Source organism: Tauraco erythrolophus, chromosome 11, assembly GCF_009769465.1.
Source record: "Tauraco erythrolophus isolate bTauEry1 chromosome 11, bTauEry1.pri, whole genome shotgun sequence".
Classification (NCBI taxonomy): domain Eukaryota; kingdom Metazoa; phylum Chordata; class Aves; order Musophagiformes; family Musophagidae; genus Tauraco; species Tauraco erythrolophus.
In genome coordinates, this window is record NC_141475.1 from 19,614,022 (window position 1) to 19,628,012 (window position 13,991).

The window sequence follows — 13,991 nt, forward strand, 5'->3', positions numbered from 1 at the left end:
TAACGCTGGGGCTGCTGACGGCATCTGACGCCAGGGGCTGGCTGAGCCCCGTCACCCCGGCTGGTGGCACCATCCCAGCGCTTGCATTTGGAAGCTTTTCTTCACCTCAGCTTGGCCTAGAAACAATATTTCAGAGAAAAATCAAAGCTAGCATTTTTGTTTGGTTGTTTTGTTTTTTTTTCTGGGGCTGGAGTGGCCATGGCACTCGCTGTGACGATGGGAGCAGGAGCCCCGTGTACGCCGCAAGCTGGGTGGATGTGCTGCAATGCGCGCTGTGCCTCCAGCAGCTCGCAGAGCTGGTGTCTGTCATGTGGGGGGGTAATGTATAGGTTAGCATCCTTCTCCTGCAGTCATAAATGACAGGGAAGGAGAGCAGCTGCACACTTTAGCTCTCCTTTCTCCCTGTGCAGCACAGGGAGGGGAAGCAGCATGCCGTGGGGCATCCAGCACAGGGAGAGGGAATGGCTCAGCATGCTTTTGCAGGCACCCCGGGGACATGTAGAGTGCCTCTCTGCCAGATAAATGTGTTGGCTGAAGCGCAGGGTAAGAGGTTGGGAGGAGGGAGCGTGCCCCATGCTACTGTGTGCGGCAAAGGGCGTCTTCCACTGAGATTTTCCCCCTTTTCACCTGCCATCACCTCCAAAATCCGTGCTGAGGAGCCAAAGCCATCGCAGCGTGTGTGATCGGCTGAGAGGCGAGATCCAGTGGGGAGACGGTGCTCTGCCAGGCCTCCTCACTCCATCGCCACTGCGAAATCACCTGCCAAGGACTGGAGACCCTGCTCACCCTGCTGGTGTTGCCTGCTCTTCCTGCCCCGGTTCGTGCCCGTGCAGCTGGGCTGGGCTCCGGTTCGGTGTGACTGCGTCGGTGGGTTTCGCGGTGCACGGGAGGGTGGGGGCTCCCCTCTGGGTGCTCTATAAAAAGAGCCGCGGCAGCACAGCCCTATCTATAGCACAGCGAGGGAGCTGCCTGCGAAAGGCAGGGCAGGGATTAGCTCCAGATCTGACAGTTTTCTCCAGTCCTGCTCGGGAATGCTGGGCCAGCAGTGGCGGCTGAGGGATTCCCAGCGCACCCCAGGCTGTGAGATCTCCCTGCCAGCAGACATGTCCTGGCTTTGCTGGGATTTCCTGACCGTCTGCACTCTCCCCAAGGGAGCTTGTTGTCATACTTGTCACTCGAAGGCTGGGCTTCCCCCAAACCCCCCCGTCTTTCCTGCTTTTCAGGGCAGGGTTTCACTGCAGCACATGGAGGCTGATGAGGACAGCCCCAGTGGGACCTCAGGGCACCTGGGTTTGGGGCAGATGCTCAGCATCCACCTGTGCCCAGTTCTTTTGTGATGGTCTCAGGGCAGCTGAGACCTTTCCTAGTGAAGCTGGTTGTGATGCTTGTGGCCCATGGTATTTGTACTGGAGAGTTCAGCTGGCTGATGGGTATTTGCATTTTGCCCTGTGCTTTGTTTGGGGGGGACACAGCGGGCAGCTACATGTCCCAGGCAGCCAAACCCCGTGTTTGTGGGTGCCACAGTATCACCCTGAGGTCTCACCAGCGCCCGAGTTTGACTGGACATTGCCACGCTGTGGGTGCAGAGCAGCCCACAGTGGTGGGCTTTGCTCTGGGCCTGTGCCTGTCACCTTCTGGGGGTGTTGGCTGTCCCCTGAGACCCCCAGCAGCACCCGTGAGAGCATCCCTTGGCCCTTCCCGGTGCAATGGTACCAGGGAGTGTGTCTCTTTAATGAGGCTGGGCTTGGAGCAGCTCTGCTGCTGGCACAGGGAGTGAGGGATGGAGCGAGGGCGGTGAAGGAGCCAGTGCCAGAGAGGGAGCCTGCAGCAGGGAGAGGTGGGGAAGCTCATCCCCCGTGAGTACTGCAGCCCCCCAGCCAGAGGGGCAGGGAAACCCATCCCTGGGGAAGAAGGCTCTGCGGAGGGCAGGAACCCAGCGGATGCTGAGCCGAGCCTGCAGCCCCTGTGTCATCCTCATCCTCCTCTAGGTAAGGGCTGGGGCAGGGGGGAGCCTGGGACTGCGGTGACCCAGGGCCCTGCAGGTACCCTGTGATTCCTGGGTGCCCCAGGGTCACACACTCACAGTCAGGGCAGCCTCGGATGGCAGGAGGGGTGAGAGGTGGCAGATGAAGCAGCAGGGCCACAAAAGTGCTGAAATCACCATCCAGCATGGACCCAACAGGGCTGCCTTTAATAACTGCTGGGAATGTGCCCCAGGGCCCATGCCAAAAACGTCCTATGGCTGGAGGAGCAGCAGGACCCTTCTGCGGGGCCGCCCTGCTGGGATGTGCCTGTGTCAGGGGGAAACCGTGGGGGTGGGACACTTTTTTGGGGGGGTGCTTGTGTTAGGGTGCATTGAGGGCAAGTAACTTCTGTTCCCTGGTACGGGACTGAGGTTTTCCAGGGGTTTTAGCAGCTCTGGGGAGGTGGAGCAGCAGCACAGGTCCTGGGCTCTGTGGTGCTGGATGTGGTGTGTGTGCCAGGGCGTGTGTGCATGCATGCACACGTGTGTGTGCGTGTGCAACAGACTCTGCTCTCTGTTTCGACTTCCCAGCAGACGAAGCAGCAGTGCCAGGCAGGGCACAGCACCACAGGCTGGAGGCTCGGGCCGGGCACAGCCCTTCACCCCGTCCCCTTGGCCTGCAGCCACCGGAGAAATACGTTTCCCCTCCACTCCTCCTCTTTGGGCTCTCTGCAAAGTGGCATGCCCCTCGGGTGCTGGGCAGCAGCACCGCACCTCCTGCCTCCATGGCCTCTGCTCCTGGATTCAGGACAGGTCCTGCTCTGCTGCCCCGTGTCGCATCCCAGTGGAACAATGCAGGGATGTCCCACGGGGAGGGGAGGGAAGCAGGGGGTAATGTGGGTGGGTAGGACAGGCAGCGATGCCTCCTGGTTCCAGGTGCTGCCACGGAGGCTTGGGGTCCTCTCCTTCCAGCCTTCTCTTGTACCAGCCTGTGTGTCTGTCACCAGTGGAAATTTCCGCTGGGTTTGCCTGTGCCGGGGCTGGCCTCACCCTTCCCTGGGACCACCCTGCACCCCAGCGCAGGCAGCTGTTGCTGCAGCAGGTGAAACTCTGGACAACTTTGCAGGCAGCTAAGGAGGGTCCACCGGGCTCAGGCGCCTGGCTTGCAGCAGCTGCCTTGCTGGAAAAACTGAACCTGCCCACAGACGAGAAGAGAAACATTAAGTTTTTCTGACCTAGAGAAGAGTTAGTTCCTTCCCACCATAGCTGAGGGCTTCTTGATGCCAGCACAGCGAGCCGCCCCCAGCCCCGCTCCAGCTGCAGCCCCCTCCATATCGGGGATGCTGCTGGTTAAACCAGCTCCTGTGGGCAGGGAGGAAGAGGAGGGGGCTGCGAAGGTACTGGCGACCACAGTGGGGATGGGGAATGGTCCAGGGACCTGTTGGTGATGCTGAACTGGTACCCGGGGACAGTTTGCTGTGCCAGGGGAAGAGGATGAGGAGGCTGGGGCAAGGACCGTCGGTCTGGTTTTATTCATTACCACAGGGCTTAGAGCAGCCAGCGCAAAGCGCAGCAGGGCCAGATGGGCCCTGTTTACTCTGTGAGGGTAAATGTAAAGAGAAGTGATAAAAAGAAGCCGGGATGGCTTCTCTGGTAAGTCCCTGGTAAACAAGCCTTCGCTGCCCCGGCCAATGGGTGGCACGGCAAATAGCAGGCACGTTGCTGAGCATTAAGCCGGGTGCCTTGGGAACAAAGGGAAGGGCTTTGGGGTGAAATCCATTTTTAATGGCTTGATGCAGCTTGTCTGGGGGAGTCACAGTCCCTGGAGCCTGTCTGGGCACTGTGGTCAGGGCAGGACCCGGCTGATGATGTTCCTGGTGGTGGCACAACAAGCGTGGAGGAAAACTGAGCTGTGCGTTGCCCCTGTGCCACCTTGTGTGCCAGGATAGCAATGTGGGAGGCTTAGAAGAGTGTGCAGCATCCTGCACACAGGGTGAAGGACTGGAGATGGTGGGGAGTGGTTGGATGGCCAACACCTGCCAGCATAACCCTGTGATGCCAATTGAGCAGATAAACAGCTCCTCTCCGGCGTAATGGACTTATTTTCCTAGGATGCAGCCACGTTGCTAATGCACTTCTGCACTTCTTGGGGGCTGCCAGCCATGGGCTCAGTGCTGGTGCTGCCTCTGAGGCTGTAGCCCTGCTCTGCTTTCAAGGATGCTCTGAGAGAGACCCTGTGGCTGCGTGCCGAGGGCACCCCAAGCCTCCTGTTACCGACGCTCGTACGAGCCGTTCCCGGGACGAAGGCCACCAGAGTCAGGGGACCAGATGGTTCACTTGTACCTGGCCTTGTCCTCGCCCCGGGCATGTTGTGCACTGAAGCGCCGGCACATGGTATGACGCAGGGACCTCGCTGCCATTGGGTAGCAGGTGCTTGGGGCAGGCAGGGGATATGGTGTGAAGGTGCAGACCCGTGCCTGGAGTGGAACTCGTACACTGTCTGTGAAGAGGCAGGGCTAAGGCTGACCCAAATATTTTACACGAATATGCGATAGCACGGCGTAAGGCAACATTAGAGAGATGCCTTGGCTCCGGGCAATCATTTGGGATGCAGCTCCCGGGTGGTTTTCCCAAGGGGAAGAGCGATGTGGAGCAGGTTGGTGCCCTGGCTGGAAGGCATCCCCAGCTGCCTCTTCCCACGACCTCTGCCAAAGGGTGGGATGCCACTCAAGTCGATCTCTGGGCAGAGCATCACTGGTCCAGAGGCACAGAGCATTGTCCCGCGGGCCGGGCTCACCCCTACAGTGCCTTCCCCTCTGTGCTGCTCTCCAGCGCAGCGCTGACCTTGTTGTTAATTATTAAACCCCCAGCAAACACTGCTCGCTGTTTTGTCCTAGTTACACTGTGGGCTTCTTGCCCTTCTGTGTTGTTTTTTTTAAAAAAACAAATTACCCTGGTAACCTCTGTGGGCGGATGGAGATGGGAGCAGCAGATGCTCCTCTCCCAGCTAGTGTGGGAGATGGTCTGGGGAGGCTCTGGAGCCACCGAGCTGCTGTGGGGTGGCTGAGGGATGGGCTGTGTGTGGCTAGCTGATAACCATCATGTCTAGGAGTCCCTGCTTGTCTGCCGGGACTCGGCTTGCATGTAACTACTGCTGCCCATGAAAAGTCGTTTCACTGACCAGCAGCCAGATATATTTACCTGTGGGGTAGAATTGCCCTCTGGGCTTCTGTGGCTCCAGAGACCCCATTTGCAGGTGGGCTGGGGTCTGAGCAGAGACCTGAGTCTGGTTCCATGTGTTTTGTGGATGCTGCTCCTCTCAGGACAGGGAGGACTGGGGACCTGCTCCTCCCTGGCAGCCTGGGCAAGTGGAAGCAGCTCACATGCATAAACCCCTTCCCAGCAGACCCTGTCCCTGAGCACCCAGAGCCTGCCTCCCCTCTGCCCGCAGCTGTCCGCCAAGGGACCATGCCAGGCCTGTATGACCTCTCCTCCTGGGAGGCTCTGCCCCTGAAGAGCTCCAGGGTGAAGGCTTGTGCCAACGGGTACTCCCTGAGCATCACCGCTCACCTCATGTACACCAACCCTCATGAGGAGCCCGTGGAAGGTAAGGGGGAGCTGTCAGGGCTGGCAGGGACCCGAGCTGCCTGCACAGCCCCCTAAAAACACCCCCTCTCCAGCCCACCTGTGTCCCAGCCCCCAAACCTTGCTCAGTTTGGGGAGTGAAGGCGGAGGTCAGCGGTGGGGGGCACCGCCGACACTTGGCATCACCCTGCGGGCAAGAGAAGGGTGAGGCCAGGCAAAAACATTCCTAATGCTGAGGAAGAGGCGTGTTTCCTCCTCCCTGCCCTCCTCTGGGCTAGTGAGGCTCTGGGTCCCTCTCGCGTGTTGCCCCGCTCTCATGCGTTTAGATCATCCTGCTCTTAGCGATGCTGCCATGGGCCAGCCAGCGCCACGGCGGTGTCCGGGGTCTGCCTCGGGGCTCTCTCCCACCCGCAGGCATCTTCATCTACCCACTGGAGGAGTCGGAGGTGGTGGCTGGCTTCGAGGCAGCGGTGGGCAGCCGGCGGGTGACGTTCCAGGTCCAGAACCGGCACCGGGCACAGGACTGCTGCCTCCAGTGCAGCCCCAGCTCCAGCCGGCCACGCCGCTGTGCCAGTGGTAAGTGCTGTGGCACGGGCGATTCTGTTGGGTCCTCCCAGCCGGGAGTCTTGGAGCCTGGGGAGGGCTCCTCATCCGCACCACTGCTTTTCCATGAGGACCACTGCTGCTCCCTGTGCCAGGGCAGCCCCGTCCCTTTCCCCTTCGTCTGCCTCTCCTGGGTCTTTACCCTTTGCATGGCCTCTGTGGTCCCCTTTGAGAGTAATTAGTGCAATTAACATCCCCCGTCCCCAACTTCGCTGACTCACCTGCGTCCCTCCTTTGCCCAGGCCACCTCGTCCTGGATGAAGACGCAGAGCGCTCCGCCTTCATCATCGTCACGGGCACGCTATGCCCAGAAGAGAGCCTGGCTATCACCCTGAGCACAGCGCAGGAGCTGCCCACGCTGCTGGATGGGGCCCTGCGCCTCCTTGTCCCCCCCGTCCTGATGCCCCGCGTCCCTGCCGTCCCCGAGAGCGAGACGGCAAGCTTGTGTGACGACAGGTTGGCCCTATGGTGATTTTCATGGCTTCCTCAGTCTCCGCCATCCCGGGGGGTGGATGCCGATGCTGGGTGAGCGGGGAGGGGGGCAGGAGCCATCACTGCCTCTCCCCTCGCAGCCCTACCAGCTGTTTCGGGGGGCCAGGTGCCCGGAGCCAGCCATCCCCCATGGTGCCTGCAGAGAGTGTGGATGTCTTTCGTGGACAACCCTGCAATCCCTTTCCTTACGAGTTTGCCTTTGAGCTGCTGGTGACGGGCCCCTGCTTGCTGGCAGGTAGGGGGTAGATCAGGCGGTGTCGTTTGGTTGGGTAAAACCTTCTGAACTATGGGTGACAGCCCCTGGGATGGCGTCCTCCTGGTCCTTCCGTGCTTCTAGGGGGACACAAGCCCCCTTCCCGGGCAGACTCTTGCACTCTCTACCCCCAAAGAAGCACTTTTCCCATGCCACCCCCAGGGCTGGGACCCCAAAGTCACCCCACACGTGGCTTTGGGTGGCTCTGGGTCAGCAGCTTCCTTCCCCGGGGAGACACGATGAATGAGGGAGAGGACGGGTGAAGAGGGGATGTGGGGCGGTGGGGATGCACTCCTGGCTACCGGTCCAGTTACTGCCGTTAGAGCTGGCAGGGAGCAGCCACCACTGCGGCATCGGGTCCGGCACAGACACGGAGCCCCGTGGGCTGAGATGGGGGAGCAAGGGGCTGCCCCGTCATCTCGTCCCCTCGACAGGGCTGGAGAGCCCATCCCATGCCCTGCGAGCCGACGCCGACCCCTGGGCCAGCTCTGCTGCCACCACCTGCATCACTCTAGCCGAGCCCCACCACTACGACCGGGACCTGGAGATCATCCTCTACCCCTGCGGTGAGGGAGGACAGTGCCCTTGGCGGGTTTAGGGGAGATGGCATCACCTCAAAAGCATCGGGAGCATCCTCCAGCACCTTGCAGTGCGGGATGGCTCCAAACCCCACTGTGTCCCCTAGAACCCCACCACCCCCATCTGGTGATGGAGGACGGCACCATGACATACCCTGAGTACGAGGCCCACATCCGGAGCCGCCGGGATTACGTGCGGTTTGCCAGGAAGGATGGCAGCGGCGAGAGACAGGTGACGGGGCACGGCTACCACTGGCCTGGTGGGGAAGAGGAGGAAGGGAGGAGTTGGTGGGAGGGGGGCGAGGAAGATGAGGAAGACTTCAGCATGGCTTGGGGGGGGTGCGAGAAAGCCCCTGGCCCGCTTGGCTTGCAGGTGGCTTTCGTGCAGAAGCGTTTCCACAAAGACATCTTCCCCAACCCTGTGCTGATGCTGAACTTCTGCCCGCCGGCGGAGGTCGTCCCCGGGGACCTGCAGAGCGTCACCCGTGAGGTCATCTTCCTTGTTGACCGCAGCAGCACCATGAGCGGCCCCGACCTCGACAAGGTCAAGGTGCGGCACGGCCATGGGGCACCGTGGGGCCAGGGATGCTCCATGGGCGGCTGGTCCTTAGCAGCCCTTCCTGATTCCCGCTGTCACCCCAGGAAGCTTTGCTGGTTGCCCTGAAGAGCCTCCCGTCGGGGACACTGCTCAACATCGCCGGCTTCGGCACCGACATCAAGCCGCTCTTCCCGTCCAGCCGCCTCTGCAGCAACGTGAGTGCTGCCAGGCAAAGCCGCCCACCAGCCCCTCTCCGTCCCTGCTCCAGTGGCTCCCCGGCGCAGGGCTGGGCTGGAGAGCCGGGGGACAGCTGCGAGGCCGGCTCTTTGTGCGCACAGGAGACACTGCGGCGTGCCTGCGAGCACCTCAGCGATCTGCGGGCAGATGCAGGTGGCACCAACCTGCTGGCCGCCCTGGGCTGGGCACTGGCACAGCCCCTCCACCACGGCTACCCCCGCCAGCTCTTCCTCTTCACTGACGCGGCGGCGGGCAATGTGAGCAAGATCCTCCGGCTGGTGCGCAGGCAGGCCAGCACCGTCAGGTACAGCACTGGCACCGCAGCAGGGTTATGGTGCTCTCCTTGTCCCTTGGGCTGTTCCCACCGATTTCCCCTTCTGCAGCCTCAAATCTCGCCTCCACCAGTGCTGAGGATGTCCTTCACCCATCACAGCCCCCAGCCCCACCGGTTTGGCTTCTCCTGGGGTGCCCCAACCCAGCAGGCAGCCGAGGCAGCACCTCTGGCTATCAAACACCCTTGCCCACCTGCAGGGCTTGCCAACAGGCCACCCAGCCCCTAGCACCGGCCTGGCCGTGGCTTTCCATCACCTGGCTCTCTCCTGCAGGTGCTTCAGCTTCGGCATGGGCCTGCGGGTGTGCCGGCGGCTGCTGAAGCGCATGGCCAAGGTCAGCCGGGGCCGTGCCGAGTTCTTGAGCCCGGCCGAGAGGCTGCAGCCCAAGGTAACACCCAGGCAGGGACAGGAGGGCTCAGGGGACATGGGGCCACCACAGTGTCCAACACCAGGTCCTCTCCCTGCCCCAGCTGATCAAGGCCCTGAAGAAGGCAATCGAGCCGGCCATCAGCGACATCACCATCGACTGGTACGTCCCCGACAGCATGGAGGCTCTGCTCTCGCCCACCGAGCTCCCGGCCCTCTACCCTGGCGACCGCCTTGTCAGCTACTGCGTCCTCTACAGCATTGCCCGCTTCCGCGACAGGCGCCCGCTGGTACGACGGGCACTGGCCTGGCATGGGAAGGATGGCACGTTTCTGGTGCCGTCAGCTTCTCCCCAGGGTCTGACAGCAATGCCCTCTCTCCCCCAGGGCTGGGAAGGGGCTCGCCAGGGCTCCCGGGGCTCAGCCTTCCCCTCCCAGGAGGAGGTGCCAAGTCCTGGGGAGAGCCGCCGGCTGCCCAGGAGCACCCCAGGGTCTGGGGACGCCTCCCTGGAGCTCTCTGCCGGGGGCACGGAGATGTCGGAGCGGAGTGAGTGAGACCGGGACCAGGGTGGGGGGCAGGTGTGGGAGCCATGGGCTGACAAGGTGCACACTCGCCGGGCAGGTGCAGACCCCGTTTCGGGGGGAGACATCTGGAAGCGGATTTACCAGCCCTCCTACATCCAGGAGCAGTATGTCCTGACGCACTGCTCCGTCAGCACTGACCGCAGCCAGGGGCTGCTCTCCCGCAGCTCCACCAGCAGCGAGTCCACCGGCTCCCGCGACGTAGCCCCCGAGGGTGGCTCCTTGGCCCCTGGCACTGATGCCACCTCCCAGCAGGGCCAGAAGAGCCTGTCCCTCTGCGAGTCCTCCACCAAATCTGCCCCACTGCCCTCCACCCTGGCTGGCACCAAGGTAAGGATGCCAATGGGGTGCAAGGGCTCACGCATGGTGGGGGGTTGCTCCTGGCTTAGTGAGGGTCTCTCTGCCCTGTTGTGCCCCGACACGTGGCCACCGGACTGGAAACCAGCGTGCTGTAGCCTGGATTTTGAGCAAGGATCAGCCGTGGGTGCTACGAGGAGGATCCTCAGATTGTTTTGCCCTACTGAAATGGGACAGCTGGCCACCAAGCAGCTGGTCCCCCAGCTGCTTGGGCCAGTAGTCAGTTGGGTGGCTAACAAACCCTCTAGCCAGCTCAGATCCTCATTGATGCTGCAGAAATCAAGTTAAAATAGCTGGGCCAGCATCAGGTAACAAACCTGCCAAGCTGGAGAGGAGTGGGTGGGTTGGCTAAACTCCTGCCTGGCTCCTTCAGCCCTCAGCCAATGCTGCCAGATGCTTCGTTAGCGATAGGCCATGTCCCTGCTGCTTCACACCTGGGTTTAAAACCCAGCTGGGTTGCTGGGATGGGGAGAGACAGCTCCCCTGGTGATGATGGCCCCGAGGCCAGGTGAGACCGGCTGTCACCCAGCTCCAGGACACGCTTCTTCCCGGTGGCATGGGTTAGGTAACCAGCTCCCGCCACACAACAGCACAGCTGGTGGCCTTTGCTGCCGAAATGTCAAGCGTAAGTGATTTCCCCACAGCATAAATGATCCCTCCCCACTGCCAGGGCGAGAGGCAGCATGGGCACCGCTGCCCTGCTGTAGCTTTCAGGTGAAGGATCTCGGTGTGGGGACGTGGCTCCGTGTTGGGACCTGCATCCCACCATAGCATCATCCAGCCTGAGCAACTGAGCTGAACCCCCCCCGGCACATGCAAAAATCCACACCAACTCCTCCTGCCTCAGCATCAGCCTGAGTCAGCCCCAGGGTTGTTTGCAAACTCCCATCTCGGTGCCGTCAGTCTTTCCCATGCGAATGAGGAGCCTAGCGAGTGTCGCCCACCGCCCTAGGAGGCTGCTGGGTGCCAGCCTGCAGAGCGGCAGGGCTGGGCATTAGCCAGCAGCTCCGGCCAACCACCACAGGTGCCCCATTGCGGCTTGGCACGGTCCAGGCTCTGTGCCGATGCCTTTGCCAGGCTTGCTGTCAGCCTTCCCGCCACCGCAGGTGACGGCGGCCCTGAGCACAGAGGAGGTGGCGCGGCGGAAGAAGGCGCTGGCACGTGCCGCCCTGGCTGGCCGCAGCTTTTCCTCACCGCACGGGGAGCTGGATGCCCACCGGCTCTACCAGGCCCTGGAGAAGGTGTCACAGAAAAGGAACCAGTCCATGGAGGGGCGGCTGGACGAGCTGGGACCCCGGGCAGGGCGGCTGCAGCCCAGTGCAGTGGAGTCAAGTGAGTGCTGGATCCCAGGTGATGAGGGCAGCGGGGATGGAGCCAGGTGCATCCCGCCTCGCTGAGCCCGTGTCTTACCATTGCCCAGATAACCTCCTCTCACCCACCCACCTTGACTGGGACATGCTGGTGGAGCCCTCCTACCTCTTCAGCACCTCGCCAGTGCCCGACCCCGGGGAGCCCAGCCTGGGTGATGCCGGCCTGCCCCTACGCTGCCAGGTGGTGATCCATGCACTGCAAGCTGGTAAACCAGTGTCCTGGGAGGTGACGGCATCACTGGAGCCACTGCTGCAGCCCCGGGAGGGGCCGGGCAGGGAGGACCCCCCTCGGCGAGCGGGCAAGGCCTGGGACAAGCCGCTGCACTACTTGGCAGCACGATCCATCATCCGGGACAACGAAAACGCGGCACAGCGGGAAGCCGAGCTGGAGCAGGGTGGGTGCTAGTGCATGTCCCCCCACCCCGGCACAGCCCCGGTGTCCCCCCACCTCTAACTGCCTCGCTCCGGGCAGGTTTCGCCCGCCGGTTTCGCCTGAAAGCCATGCAAACCAGCAAAGCCTGCAACGTGCCTTCCCTCTACACCCGCCTGGTGCCCATGGACGGTGCCACACAGGTGGCCCTGCCTGCAGCCCCCGAGGTGTGGGGCACAGGTATGGCCAGGGAGCCCAGCGTGCTAGGGAGGGGGATGCTGAGGGGACAGAGGGCTGAGGTGGCGCCATCCCTTGCAGCTGGCTCAGCCAGCCGGTCACGAGCCGCAGCAGCAGCAGGGAGCTGGCACCACAGGAGCTCCTCGGTGGGTCTGGGCCAGCAGCAGGATGCGGAGGAGCAGGATGAGGCCCCTGTTGCTGCAGGTACTGATCTGGGCCCTTACATCGGCTTATGCTCCCCAGGGACCTGCCTGAGCACTGGGGTCCCTGGGGACCCTCTGCTCTCAGCTGTGTGGGGCTGGTCCTGGCTGGAGGTCTGCGGGTGCCCGGGAAGAGGCATCAGCCTCTGCCCCACACTGGGGATGGCGGGGCATATGGGTTAGTGTAGCAGCCCTGGGTCATGAGGGTCCTGGGAGCCCAGGGGCTCTCAGGGCTTTGCTCTTTTGCAGAGCGAGCGGAGACTCCCGGGTCTCCGGCCAGCGGCTCCTCCCCTACCTACGGCTGGGAAAAGCAGAACTGCTCGAACGGTGCGTCCGGGGTGGAGGGGCCAAAGTCTGGATGGCTGGGGAGAAGGGGGTGCCCTTGGCACTCTGTTGCTGGCAGCCAAGAGCTGGAGCATCTGCTGTGCCCATGCCTGCCCTCACTGCCTGGGACAGGTGCTGGAGAGCAGGACCACTGGGTGCATCACGGCCCCCTCCATGCTCAGATGTCCTTCCTTGCAGGGCCTCCAACCAGCCCCTCCACCACCTCCATGGGCTCCCAGAAATCCACGGACATCATCACTGGCTCCAGGTGAGGCTGTGGGGTGAGGGGAAACGAGGGCCCAAAACATGGCATGTTGCAGGGAGGGGGGACAGTGCCACTTCTTGGGTGCTGCAGGTCCTACGTCCCCTGCCAGCTCCTGCAGCATAAAGGGTGGGTTTGGTGTTCCAGCCCCTTCCCCGCAGCAGGCTGGGGTCCAGCTGCCCCTCAGGAATTGTCCCCCACCCTTCCGCTAATTCAGCTGTTTGTCCTCCAGGTTTGCCCTGAGCAGGCGCCGGGGGCCCAGCCTGGCACTGCGCCCACAGTGCCTCAGCCCAGAAAGTGACTGCTCCAGCAACCACGCCAGCCACGACTACCTCCCACTGGTAAGGACCCCATCCCCATCCCAACCAGAGTGAGGGGCTAAGCAGGCACCTTCCCCACCGGATTGCAGCCGAGCCGCCGGGCAGGTGCCAGCAGCAGCGCCCAGCCAAGGATGCAAAGCCCATGGGTGCCTGCTCAGCCCCGCTGCACGCTCAAATGGCCCTGGGGGCCTTTGCTGGCTTTTTTTGTTGGACAGTCCCTGTGCTCCAGGAACACTCCTGCAGCCCCCCCACCACTAAGTGCTGAGGGCCATGGTGGGTCTGTGCCCCTGCCTGACCCCGCAGTCGCCTGTCCCCTTCCATTGCAGGTCCAGCTGCAGCAAGCCCAGGGGCCATTCCAGCTCACTGAGAGCTTCTCTGAAGTGGTGCAGATCCCCCTGGACCGCCTGCACCGGGCCTCCCCGTACGCCTCCCACCGAGCCAGCCTCAGCCCCATGTCCCCTGGAGCCAGGAGCAGCCCTGAGGCAGGGCCCTGTGGCGAGGAGGGTGAGGAGCCTGGGGCAGCCCCAGTGCCCGGCTCCCCCCCGTCCCGCAGCACCTGCTCCGAGGTGCCCAGCGTGGCCGTGTGGGCGCAGGCGGACAGCGGGCACGGCTCCGAGTCCGACACTGGCCTCCAGTCGGCTGTTCCCTCCGAGACCAGCGTGAGCTGGCAGGACGTGGGGCCGGAGGATCTGGAAAGTGCCAGCTGGGCCACGGCAGTGGCCTTGGCCTGGTTGGAGCATCGCTGTGCTGGCTTCTTCGAGGAGTGGGAGCTGGTGGCAGCCAAGGCGGACGCGTGGCTGCAGGCGCAGCGGCTGCCCGAGGGGGTGGACGTGGGCTGCCTCAAAGGGGCAGCCAGGCACTTGTTCCTGCTGCTGCGTCACTGGGACGAGAACATCAAGCTGAACATGCTGTGCTACAACCCCAACAACGTCTGACAGCCGCCGGAGGGGCCAATAAAGACGCCTGGCTCCACGCTGCCTGCGCACGAGTTTCTGTCACGAGCAGGGAGCGTCAGCCCTGTTC

At 62.8% G+C, this 13,991-nt stretch overlaps 1 protein-coding gene across 3 annotated transcripts; it reads left to right on the forward strand.

The window, feature by feature from the left end:
• The first annotated feature begins 5,431 nt into the window (after nucleotides 1-5,431).
• On the forward strand, nucleotides 5,432-13,903 carry VWA5B2 (von Willebrand factor A domain containing 5B2). Of its 3 annotated transcripts, none has more exons than XM_086618329.1 (21): nucleotides 5,432-5,570; nucleotides 5,963-6,124; nucleotides 6,394-6,619; nucleotides 6,724-6,878; nucleotides 7,331-7,462; nucleotides 7,582-7,706; nucleotides 7,848-8,024; nucleotides 8,117-8,227; nucleotides 8,351-8,553; nucleotides 8,855-8,969; nucleotides 9,052-9,237; nucleotides 9,334-9,493; nucleotides 9,569-9,858; nucleotides 10,992-11,217; nucleotides 11,306-11,650; nucleotides 11,728-11,865; nucleotides 11,944-12,066; nucleotides 12,312-12,389; nucleotides 12,585-12,654; nucleotides 12,881-12,989; nucleotides 13,295-13,903. In XM_086618329.1, the coding sequence occupies exons 1-21, from the start codon at nucleotides 5,432-5,434 to the stop codon at nucleotides 13,901-13,903; spliced, it is 3,879 nt and encodes a 1,292-aa protein (XP_086474455.1). The 3 variants fall into 3 exon arrangements, with proteins under 3 accessions (XP_086474455.1, XP_086474457.1, XP_086474456.1); XM_086618331.1 differs by having other exon boundaries at nucleotides 9,355-9,493; XM_086618330.1 differs by having other exon boundaries at nucleotides 6,394-6,607.
• Nucleotides 13,904-13,991: the final 88 nt, after the last annotated feature.